General features: G+C 42.5%; 2 protein-coding genes across 3 annotated transcripts in view; one reads left to right on the top strand and one right to left on the bottom strand.

Moving 5' to 3' along the window:
• The first annotated feature begins 411 nt into the window (after positions 1-411).
• LOC143183159 (uncharacterized) lies at positions 412-4,707 on the top strand. Its single transcript, XM_076384619.1, has 5 exons — positions 412-558; positions 1,655-2,034; positions 2,291-2,686; positions 2,779-3,189; positions 4,215-4,707. Exons 1-5 carry the CDS (start codon positions 412-414, stop codon positions 4,705-4,707), a joined length of 1,827 nt encoding a protein of 608 aa, XP_076240734.1.
• A 567-nt stretch (positions 4,708-5,274) lies between these two features.
• Cad74a (cadherin 74A) overlaps positions 5,275-12,247 on the bottom strand; it is a 34,757-nt gene continuing 27,784 nt past the window's right edge. For both annotated transcript variants that reach the window (XM_076375022.1, XM_076375013.1), the window contains 12 exons: positions 11,961-12,232; positions 11,558-11,722; positions 10,776-11,214; positions 10,428-10,669; positions 9,833-10,357; positions 9,408-9,760; positions 9,106-9,320; positions 8,482-9,041; positions 8,105-8,413; positions 7,739-8,033; positions 6,023-7,667; positions 5,275-5,907 (listed from right to left, as the gene is read on the bottom strand). In XM_076375022.1, the coding sequence (XP_076231137.1) occupies positions 5,697-5,907; positions 6,023-7,667; positions 7,739-8,033; positions 8,105-8,413; positions 8,482-9,041; positions 9,106-9,320; positions 9,408-9,760; positions 9,833-10,357; positions 10,428-10,669; positions 10,776-11,214; positions 11,558-11,722; positions 11,961-12,232 (5,231 nt within the window). In that variant the 3' untranslated portion in view covers positions 5,275-5,696. The remainder of the gene's footprint in view (positions 5,908-6,022; positions 7,668-7,738; positions 8,034-8,104; positions 8,414-8,481; positions 9,042-9,105; positions 9,321-9,407; positions 9,761-9,832; positions 10,358-10,427; positions 10,670-10,775; positions 11,215-11,557; positions 11,723-11,960; positions 12,233-12,247) is intronic.

Raw genomic sequence — 12,247 nt, 5'->3', positions numbered from 1 at the left:
TAAGTAGCCCATAACCTGGCTCTTACTAGCATAACGAGCCTCCCCCACGTGTAAACAGATTTTCTACGTTCATGATAGAATCGCCAGTGAAAACTCGGTTGCGCGAAATGTGGGCTCGCTAGTTGTAGCAGGAGCTTCGAAAGAAAACCATCTCATGTTTCGACACAATAGTACCTAATCGTTAAACAACTCTAAATTGAAATTATTCAAGCTTTCAACATTCGCGTTAAGTTAATTACAGTTCCAGTGATAATAGTAATAAATTTTTTAAGTGTGGTTCATCTGACAAATTGCGATTGCACTTTAAGCTGTTCGTGAATACACCAAGGGTAAGAGCCAAATTGTCATAAAGTTGTCAAATGTAGTTATTAAATAATTTGTAAAGAGTGGAAGCAGATACCACGAAAGGACATGCTTGAAACAGGACGAAGGACTGTAATTAGTACGTCTCAGCTTGGATTATACTCTGATTACGGTGATCAAGGCAACAGCACTCGATACGGTTCGATAGCGAGAAAAATCGCGATTGGAGCTATGGTCATGCTGGCAGTGATATTGGTAAGTGTTTGAACAGGGCATAAAGTAGCTCTATTCTACTTGAATATATGTATCGAGATAGAAAAATCTAGTTTCACAAGTCTTCTACCTTTTTTCATGTCAGAAAAAAATCTAGGAAGCCTGCATGCTTTTGCATAAATTAATGCACAGCCTGTTAACTTCAGGCTATTACGTCCACTCTTGTTCGTGTTAATATTTACCCACAACTGACCCACATATCGCGGTATTTGCTGAGGACAAGTTTCCTCTCTTACGCGTGTCTTGTTACCTTCCTATCGAACGCCTGGTTCAACGACTCCCATCAGCGTGATGGGGAAACATTACGCATCAATCATTAACACTCATTTGCATGCCTCAGCTTTTGTTTCTCTATGGTCGATGGATTTTTAACGAGCCCCAAGCCACGCAAGCGCTAATTACATTCGGTAATTAATGGCCACTCGAACTACTTGCATAGTGTTACCTTCTCTAGTTTCAGACTTTCGAATTTCCAATTTTTAGTCCGTTTATTTTAATACTTCGAGGTGCTCGTTAACTTCGGCCATGAAACAGTCATGAAGGACAGTGTTTCGTTAGATGGTGATAATGGTTTCACTAATGGCACAGCCCTTATCCTGCTACCTCTTAACGAGACTGGCTAACAATGCCAGCAATTACATCTCGCGAGTTTTCTCCTATGATTAATGTAACAGGCACAGCGGCGATGCTGAAAAATCGCAGTTTCTCTGCGAATCTTAGAGCCAGCCCTTCCATGCTTGGGGAACCAAGCGTCAAAGGAGATTTCTGCGCGCTTCACATATAGGGCGTTAACTGTGTTTTGACACGAATTAGTTCGCGTAGTCGCGGGATCGGAACGAGTTTCATTGAGGCTTCATGAATGAATGAGAATAGAGAAGTGGGATGCTTGTGAATATGGTATCGAGTTAAATTCTTACGTTTTTGTTGCTCAGTAGACAATGACATATTAAGAGTGGAGAAAAGAAAGTTTAGTAAAAGTGAGTGGCCGTAAATGGAGGGTTCGTTTTGAAGTACGAAAATTCAATTTGCATGGAGTTTCTCTAATTTAAACTCATTAATATGTAATTATCTATTACAGGTTGCGATATTCTTTTACGATTTCACATCTGCAACATCGATGAATATTAAAAGCAACCAGGAAACGAAGCATATGTATATATTGCAGAATTCTCTTAAAAAATCTTTGAACGCCACGACAAAAGTGACTAGTTCTACTGTTTTACCTGAAGTGAATAAGACCAGTTATCTGCAAGACAGATCAGACGATGGAGACTATTCTCTTCCTTCTGACGATGGCAATCACGGACAGTCTGAAGGCGAATATAGATCTCAGAATCTGAATAATTTTAAGTTGAGGAAGAGAATTTTGAAATCTGTCGAAAATAATATGGAAGATTCTGCTCCTGAGGGAAAACAGTTATTCGATAATCATGCACTTGTTTATCGTGTAAAACAGAGGTAAAATAATATTGATATCGCAATGTCTTTTTTATCTTAGAACCGTTAAAATGTCACAAAACTGTTTACAAGGTATTTATTACAAAATTCACGATGGAATGGAGAATTTTTGTGAAGCAGATTCGACGTAAAAATATTATGCTCAATAATGTATTTTTACACAATTCCTGAGAAACCTGTTCCAGCCTTCCCTCATTTTTCAATTAATAGAATTCTGATCGAAATCAACATCTCAAGTAGATTTTTGATCTATTAGGTACAAGTATCCTGATTCAAACGAAGAAGACGAAAGCTCTGAAGAGAGTCGACCAACCCCTTTCCACTGGGAGCTTAAAACACCCCAACCAACTGCCTTTAAGAGACAAAGATACCCTCAGCTCTCTCAGTACAAGTATCCACATTATTCCAGGAACATCCAGGACATCATAAAGTATTTATCTAACGATGCTGAATTACCAAACAGAGGGATAAAGTTCACCGGTGTCTACGTGAACCCAAAAAAGTATGATTTGGTCTCTGATTTAGGAGAGATGATGTCTAACACCGACAGATCAGAAGAGGATGAAAATTCTGCATCAATCGAAGATCCATTTTATCAGTACAAGCCGAAACATCCCACGGATGTTAATCTACTAGCAACGTCTAATGTGAGGTGTGTAAATATCTTAAGTTATTTAAGTTAATTACACAGTATTCTAATAGTTAAAAATAGAGATAGGTATATCTTGCCACTATTGCTTTCAGATTCTCTCCATCAGGAGTCTATAGATATAATCCTTATTACGATATGTATGGACGACCAGTAAATTATAACAAGCAGCCATCGTCCATCGATTCACAGTACGAAAATCCAACCGCCTATTCGGGCAGCTACGGGAAGAAACGAAAGCCGAAGCCTTTCAGCGTTATGTTAGATATTTATCCCATCACTGATATAATGGAGCAGAATAAGAAGACGACGAAGCACCAGCAAGTTCCTTCCAGTGACTATGAGGTACGAAGACCGATTCAGTTCAACAGGGGTCATAAATTCTATGCCCCACCAGTACAACCGATGGGAGTGCTGCCTAGTCAGAGCGCCATGGACGAGGAGGAACGACAGCAAATGATATTTCACTTGAACTTGTTCCCTAGGAAGAAAAGTAAAATGAGCAGGTAAAGATTCGAATGCCTATTAAATAATTTTAGGCCACTTATAAAATTATTCTGATAAGTTATTCCGAAGGATCATCCAAAAGAAGAAATCTTTAGATGAAATATCCATAACTAATGTACCATTCCTTTCAACATAGTAATAATTAATTTTGATATATGACTCACTCCCTCGAATATGAATATTTGCATTTTGGCGCGTTTGGTTGTGCAAAAACCGTTATGTAAATTTTCCACCCACGCTATTTGCCGTATGCCTCGAGCCTTGCTCCTTTCAGCTCCCGTTACGTAATAATGAGTCTCGTTGTCACGACTGCAGATTCACTTGTAATCGAAGAATCGTGGTCTTCCCTTTGCCTATCAGCTAATGGATCGCGAAATAGTTAAAATGCCCGTGCCACTGTTCCACGCTAGGTTTATCTCTAAAATCGCGGAGGAGCAGCTTACGAACTCGCTCGAAGACTTTCACCAAACGAACAGTCTGCACGAGCTACCTCAGTTCGTTCGAAAAGGAGAAAAAGCCGAAGGGAGACTATCTTTAAGAGTCAGGTGAAATGTCAGCGACTAAATTCGGTGTATGAACGTGCAATGGGCTTGGAAAGAGGTTCATCGTAAATTCCTTAGGATGACCAGGTTTCTTTATAAAGCGCATGGTGATTCGTTTTATTAACCATGTAGGGAGAGGCCAGGGTTCTTTTGTATGGGAAACAGGTATCATAAAGAGTATAATGTAAAAGCAGCTCATCAAAAGTATCCTTTTCACACAATTCAAGAACATACTCGAATGAAGGTTTTGAAGGCAGAAGAGAATTTACGATTCAATTTTGTGTCTGAGTTACAATGAAATAAACCTTCTGAAAACTGAAAGTACTGTTTTAGGTCATTACCAAACGCTGTTAGGGCCTTGAAGATAACTGAGCTTATGATGCAAACGAGTATACTTTCGAGAGTGGAACATCCCATAAATGACTAATTTTTCAATGCCTTTTCATTGATAGAGATTCTATTAAAAATACTTTTACTTTCAGGCACGATATAATTCACAGATCCGAATCACTGGCGCCAGAGGAGCGTCAGCAGTTTGCGAGCAAAGTGTGGTCGCCTTTGGAAACCATAGCCAAGCACTTGGCAGTGGAAAGGTCGAAACTAGCGGAGGAGGAAGAAACAGGTTCCCCAGTGACGCGCTATCAAGAAACTCCTCTAGATATAAAAAACGAGGGAATCCAATTCCAGGAAACGAATGGCCCTTCAGCATCCAGTGACGACAGCTCGGGGGAAACCATTACTGTTCCTTCCAACCATAAATCTAGCGTCGAGGAGGATTACGCCAGCACGGAAAAGTATGAGTTTGAAGCACAAAAGATAGTGGGAACTACTGTAGCAAATAAATATGAGGATTCTAACACTACCATACTTCCAATTCAAACGACGACTAATAGGACTGAAAAAATTGATCATCCAAAAAACATTGACACTATCGAGGGATTTAAAGAGTTCAGCGACAGTATCTCTAAAAATTAATTCAAATGAAATTAGTTAGTTTTTGTAAGAAGAGTGTTGTAAGGCTTGAGATGACTTGTCTAATAAAATAATGAAGAGTGTTTTACGTTTTGTACTGATAATAGTGTTGAACGATGATAAATGCTGATTATTATTGAAACTGCATTGTGAGTCAGACTCCTCTCTTCATTTACCATTCCATAGGTTCAAATTATCTCTGGAGTTCCACCTTGCCTTGACATTTGCGTCAGTGCTCAAGAATCTTCCGAGATCTCGGCTGCTGCAATCTCAAAATATTCGACAATCATGTGATTGCCTAATAGGCCGTGACATGGGCGACTACAAAATTAGTACTCAAACATGTTTCATTAAAATATTTCTAATGAATAGACATTGAATGACAGTTTTTCTGTGAAGATGAATCACAAATATGTGAGTTATGTGTAATTCTAATACTGTGCTCTTGTCTTTTATGCAAAATTGAACCGTATGTTACAGAAAGTGTAGGTATATTGATTTACTTACTCTACTTATATCCTCTCCATTTTTTTTATCTTCAATAAATTGATTGATGAAGCGATGTTAGAAACAAATGTACAAGTTTTATTTCGTCCTTAAATACTACATATATTACAGTGGAACACTACAGTGTTGCGAGTGTTGTGAATAGAATTCGTGTACGGTCTAAGAAATATACAAATCACGGGAGTTAGTCCACTTAGCCTAAGAAATGTCGTCGCATTTCGAATCTGTCGCCGTGTTTTGGCACTTGACAATCTTACATTATAGCACCATTCATCGACTGCTTTGTGACTCTCAACGTCACACTAAAATTCATCTCTTCATCATTTATGATACAACTGGCGACGTTTTCACCACTGATGGCATTGCTTGACTTCAGCATTTTTTAAATCTCTGAAACAAAAATTCTACTACTCTGATCATGTCGGCAGTAGAATTTTCTTTGACTTCTTCTTGCAATCAAATCGTAATTTCAAGTTAAACTTCTTTTACGTCCTCGATCCAAGAGTACTCGGATGGTAAAGCGTCGTATCTGCTCCCCATTCGTAGGGTCCTTCGTGAGGACCTAAGGAAACCATGGTCCCTGGTCCTAGAGTCGTATGAGAAGTAGCACTGACCATTCCTGGGCCTGAGGAGACGTAGCTCAAGGGTGGACGCGGCTGCTCCCTCAGACGCGCGTGTTTCACTTGTCTTTTGTACCTAAAAACAATAATAAATTGTCCATACTTTCTGGAGTAAAATATTCTTCGAATTACAGTCCTATAAGTACTAGTTACAAATTAATATAACTTAGTAAAAATGTATCAGCACTCACTTGGCATGCATACAGCAAAGGGTACAGCTCGACACCACAGTAGCAATCCCAACCAGAACCGCGATGGCTAGCACCCACATTTGTGTCATGGAAGCGTCAGCCCGCGCCACCACAGCGGCACAGTGCTGCACCTTCTCCACATGATAAGCTTTATAAACTTTCTTCAACTCTTCATTCCTAGGATCAGTCAGAAGAGCCTTCATTTCGTCCAGATCATATGCTTCTTTTCCAACCATTTGGAAGCAGGAACTGGTCGAAGAGAAATCCAAGGAATTGTCCTCCTTCGAGTAAAACTGAGTGTCATAAACATTGACACTGATTGGCAGAGACAGAGCCTGCTGTACAGCTTTCTCAAAGTCTTCCAGTGTCTTCCTGACCTCCACTGGTGGCTTGGAGAAAACGAACTTCAACATGTCCCTATCTCTTAGCAGAAAGATCCTCAGAGTCATGTTCGTTTCCCTGCCAGGAGTCACAGAATTATTGGCAGAGACGATGATCTCCATGTAACCATCAGCGTAGTTCGCCATTGACCCAGTTGTCCTGAGCTCACCAGTTTGAGGATTCAATGACAATTGCGAGGGGATCTCGCGTTTTGACATAGAGGGATCGACTAAGGATGTAAAGGAAGCTTTGCCCATGCTATAGTTGATTGGTAGTGAATCAGAATCCGCGTCGAAGGCCTCCAGGGTGATCAGACTGGTGTCAATGGGAACGTTAAGTCGGACACCCAAAGTAACATTCACTTTCTTAAATGTGGGCTTGTTGTCATCGATATCGAGAACTCTGACGAGGACCTGCCTCTCAGAGGGATCTTGCCTGTTGTATGGCTTTGGGATTATGTCAGACTTCTTCGTAGAATAAGGAAAGCACTTGATCGTCAGTAGGTGGTGGTCAGACGACTCTCGGTCTAGGCGACCATTGGACTTGATCACAGCTGAGTTATTGTCAAGACGTTCCACGACGAACAAACTGGCCTCGTTACCATAGACAATGGCATAATCGATCATCCCATTCTCATCAATGTCTTCGTCAATCGCTTCGATCACTCCCACCTTGGTCCCAACTGGTTTCTCCTCCAAAATAGTTAGCTCTATAGGAGGACTGTCCAGGTTTCTCTTGAAGTGAGGCTTATGGTCGTCGATATCGTTCACTATCACCTGGAGCACTCTAGTTGCTTGCTGAGGAGGACTTCCCAAGTCCTGAGCCACTAATATTAAAGTGTAACTATCCTTCGCCTCTCTATCTAGTAATTTTCTAGTAGTGATTAAGCCAGTTTCGCTGTTTATCCTAAAGGCACTTGCATCCTTGCCAAAGTTCCCATCCTCCAGGAATTTGAACGTGATCTTCCCATTAGGTAAATTAGGGTCGTCTGGATCCGAAGCTACTACTTGGAACACTGGGCTACCTATCGTTGAATTCTCAGATATGTGGGCTACTTCTTCCAGAGTAGGTCTAATGAAAAGAGGAACGCCATCGTTGCTGACCACATCCCCTATGTACAGCGTTAGGATCGCATCAGAGTACAGCTCTGGCTGTCCTCCATCCTGAGCCCTGATTCGCATAATGTACGGCTCTGTTCTACCCTTTCCTGTTAGCGCCTTGGCAGAATATATCTCGCCAGTTGTATGGTTGATCTTAAATAGTCCTAAAAATATTAATTAATACTTTTAAATCACGAGAATGAATCCTACTTAATTGTAAGTAAAGTTTGCCTACCATTTGCTTCACCTTCATCTATAATTTCAAAATTGATCACACCTCCTTCGCCCTCGTCTGGGTCAGTAGCAGTGATGTTCACCACACTGACACTTGGAGGGGCATTTTCTGGTATCACAGCAGTGTACGATTCCTGATCAAACGTTGGAGCATTATCGTTAACATCCAGAACATCCACTGTCACCAAGGCTCGAGTGACCCTCTGTTCTGCACCGCCCTGAGGCATGTCTGACGCGACGACATAGAAACGGAGGACTGACTGTTTCTCTCTGTCAAGGGTTGTGTTAGTGGCTATCTATAATGGTAGCAATTTCAACTGGTTATTAGATTCTGATACTGCAATTACTGAAGAAATCATTTGCTTACTTGAATATTCCCAGTTATGGGCTCCACCTCGAACATATTAGCATTTTCACCAGTCAGAGAGTACCTCACTTCGCCATACCCTCGCCTGACCTCTTGTTCCGTGTTGGAACTGTCCATATCCACAGCTTTGACGTTCAACACGACTTTGGTAGGCTTCTCGGATTCTAGCACCGAAATTTTGTAGTCCTTCTGAGTGAAGACTGGACTGTTATCATTGGTATCTTGAACATCGACGATCACATTCGCCTCGGACATCTTTCGAGTAATTTCGTAGTCGCTAGCCAAAGCTCTCACTTTAAAGCGAATGAACTGGAAACAGAATTACAAAATTGTTACCACTAGCTCCTTCCACAGTGATACAAGTCAGTAAATTATACCTTTTGATTGAGAGCTTCGTAGTCTAGTATCCTGCTCAAAACGACGTTCCCACTTTGAACACCCACGTTGACATACCCTTCATCATCGTCTTCTCTCACTAATTCAAACCTCTGAACAGGATACCCAGTGGTGGGCTCCTTGGCAGACAACATCAACAGAGTTGTCCCCAGGGGTTGTTCCTCAGGTACAGAAATCTTGATGGTTGGATTATTAGGTGACCATCCAGGGTTTGTGAAAGTGGGATTGTCATCGCTGTAGGCTTGGATGTAAACCATCACCTCCACTTTGGAAATTTGTTTCTCCTTGTCTACGACAGCGTTGAGGTCCTGCGCCTGGACCCTGAGAATAATCACAGCAGCTGCTTGATAATCCAGCACACGATTTACTGTGATTAAACCAGTGGTGGAGTTTATCCTAAACGCTGATTTATAGTCATAGGTAGCTGTACTCTTGAGAGCCACTCCTGTCTTGTCAACTGCTCTTATTGGCTCTACTAGGGAATACTCCAGGTAAGCGTCTGAGTCGGGATCTGTTGCTGTCACCTTCAGCACTGGTGCACCTATGGAACAATTACAGTGTGTCAGTACTAAATACAGACGATTTATCATGAGTGCTATATTTACCAATGGATTCCCTTTCAGACACATGAACACTATAGGATGATACGTCGAACGTGGGTGGTTTGTTATTCACGTCAACCATGTTCACTGTAACTGTGGTGGTGGCAGTTTCTCTAACAGGTGTGCCAGAATCGATAGCATAGACAATCACCTCATATTTCTCTCCTCCAGTTTCTAGGTCCAGCCGGGCGTCAGGGGAAACAGTAATGACACCAGAGCTAAAATACGCAAAGAATCCATTTCGCTACGTGTTTTATAAGCTCAGTACAGTTTTAATAAAGTTTATTCAGAGAAGCTACAAGCACCTAGAGTCTATGACAAAATTATCCTTAGCACCAGAGGCGATGTGATACTGCAGCAATTTGTCTCTTCCGTCAGGGTCGTTTGCTACCACTCTAATGACCTCCGTTCCAGGTGAAGCATTCTCTAGTAGTCTCGCTCGGTAAGTGCTAGGACCAGGTAAATTTGACTTGTAGTTTCCACGGAAGACAGGCTTCTGGTTCCCAGGCACGCCCACTCTTACAGAGAGCTTCGCTTCAGAGTGCAATGGCGGTATGCCAGCGTCTGTGCCACGAATCACCAATTCGTAAATGCCCCTTTCAGTGTCGCCTGAACGCACTGGCTTTGCCATTGTTAGTTCTCCTGTGTCTGCGTTTATCTGTAGAAGATTTTTTAGCAAATTTAGCGAATTTATAATAATTGCCTGAATAAAAATGATTTTCTAACGTACCTTGAAAACATCGTTTGTCATACTGTTATGGGAGCTTATAGAATAGGTCACTTTTCCATTTCCTTGCATGGGGCCATCAACGTCCGTGGCCCTTACAAACATTTGAGGATCGAAACTATTCGCACCTTCCCTAACAGTCCTCATATATTCACTTTGCTCGAATATCGGTTTGTTATCATTAACATCATCCAGCTCTATTAATATATTCACAGCAGACACTCTCCCTCCACCGTCCTTAGCCTCCATCGTCAACGAGTACGACTTCTGGGCTTCGTAATCCAAAGCCTTCGCCACAGATATCCCGCCAGTTTTTGAATTAGTCTTGAACTTGTCAGCGCCAAAGCCTCGTAATGTATACGTCAACTCTCCAAAGGAACCACTGTCGTAATCAGTAGCGAAAACATTGCCAAACAGAGTCCCCACTTCAGCATCCTCAGGCACAGAGAGTTTGTATATCGATTGAGAGAATTCTGGGCTGTGATCATTGGCGTCCATCAGTTCTATGTGGATCCTACTCGTAGCGACCTAGAGTGCATTTAAGTAACGATATACTGTGCGAATAGTTATCGTTTTAGGAATAGCAAGTAATTTGTACCGTTTCGTTGGCAACGAGAGCCACCACCTCAAACTCAAGCTCCCTTTTGGCAGGATCATCCACGTCGTAGTCCAACACGCTGACATCCTTAGCTTTGATCACGACTGGAACTCGACCCTGAGCGTCCTCAGGATTAACACTAAACGCCTTACTAATTCCAGGGTACTCTGGTACATCCCTTAGACTTAGAGTGTACTTTGCATTCTCGCCAACGTCACCGTCACTGACTATCATATTCAGCCCTGTCAAGAAATTTTTCTATAATTATTCTAGAGCCACTGGAGACTTCTAAGACACTAAATTACCTTGTCCTCACATTTATTCTTGCTGTTATATTAATTTACTCACCAGGCAAAGGTGTGTCCCTCCCAATGTCCTCCGAAATCTTGATCCTAAATTGCTTCTCATTAAAAACGGGCGCAAGATCATCCACATCTGTGACGACGATAGTGACAACAGAGCTCGCCATGTCAGCTGGTATCTCGTTGTTGATCAACTCTGTAGCTTTCACTCGAAACGTGTAGATCCCCCCATTCTGCAGGATCCTAGGGTCTTCCCTGTCAAGGGAGACATTGGTAGTAACCAATTTGCCAACTGTCACGTCCCCCTCGCGCGAGACCTCCAGGTCAAAGTGGCCAGAGTCCTCGTCCTCCAAAGTCAGCAGGATGTTCCTAGGCTCCCCAGTGTCGCCATCCCGCGCCCTCACTGTCAAGACCGTGTGATTAGGCATCGTGTTCTCCGGAAGTGCCGCGCTATACGGCGCGTTCAGAAACACAGGTGGCTGATCCTGAAATTGAAACAAATTTCAAAACACATTCTGCAGTTAGAATGGGAAACTCGAGTAGCATGAAAAATCTTTTATTCCCTGCTCATCAACAAGCTCGAAGGATTCATCGAGCAAAATGGAATGAATTAACGATGCACGTTAGCGGAGAATTCCGCGGATTACGAAACTACTACGTCAAAATATGCAGTGCACCGTTCCGGTGAAAGTTGCATCGTTACCACTGTGCTCCAAGTCAGAGTCACTAGGTAGCAACGCGAATCTCCTCGACAGCCGATCGTCAGCGATCTCGTTAGCCAAGATAGAGCGATCACGATGGATTTACAGTTAGTCGAGGCCCACTTACCTGAACATCGAGGACGTCCACGGCCACGGTTGCTCTTGCATGTAACCTCTTCGACGCGTCGCTGGCGCCGTCAGTTGCTAGGAGATTGATCAGGTAGGAGTTCCTCCTTTCGTAATCGAGCTGCTTCATCAGAGTGATCTGCACGTCGTATCTACCCTCTGCTAACTGAATGAAGAGCTCTAAATACTTATATACTTGTTCGTTTTAGAGTTAATAGACATCTAAAGAATTACGTCAGTAATGATTTATGGACCACAGGCTAAGGGTAAAATATCTGTGGAAATAAATCAGCTGGGACTGGTCCAAGAAGCTATTCAAGATTTTGTTATTTCGAATGCTGCCATTTCTGCCTATTCTTTTTTCTCAGCTTACAAGGTGAGTTGTGAAAGTATAGGAAAGGTACCTTTTCTGTAAAGACATTGAAGACCTCGCAGACGTCGTCGTCACGTGAGGCAGAGACACACTGCACTTGAACATCAGCGTTCACGCCACCGTCGCGGTCGGTGATTGTGATCGTACCAGGAGGTACTAAAGGGCCACCCACGTGAGCACTTTCGGGCACTCTGGTTGCGTATGGTCTGCCGTGGTACACAGGAGGGTTATCGTTTTCATCCAGCACCGCTATCTCGCGACGAAGGGACACTGTGTTGGGCTCTGACCCTGCGATTCCTTCGTCTGAGGAAATATTCA

Source organism: Calliopsis andreniformis, chromosome 1 (assembly GCF_051401765.1).
Source record: "Calliopsis andreniformis isolate RMS-2024a chromosome 1, iyCalAndr_principal, whole genome shotgun sequence".
Lineage (NCBI taxonomy): Eukaryota > Metazoa > Arthropoda > Insecta > Hymenoptera > Andrenidae > Calliopsis > Calliopsis andreniformis.
The sequence above is the reverse complement of the archived record's forward strand: the minus strand, read 5'-3'. Positions and strand labels throughout refer to the sequence as shown.

Coding starts and splice junctions, on each gene's coding strand:
- LOC143183159 (XM_076384619.1), top strand. CDS start 412: ATGCTTGAAACAGGACGAAGGACTGTAATTAGTACGTCTCAGCTTGGA. Junction 559..1,654: donor TCATGCTGGCAGTGATATTG/GTAAGTGTTTGA, acceptor TATCTATTACAG/GTTGCGATATTCTTTTACGA. Junction 3,190..4,214: donor AAGAAAAGTAAAATGAGCAG/GTAAAGATTCGA, acceptor TTTTACTTTCAG/GCACGATATAATTCACAGAT.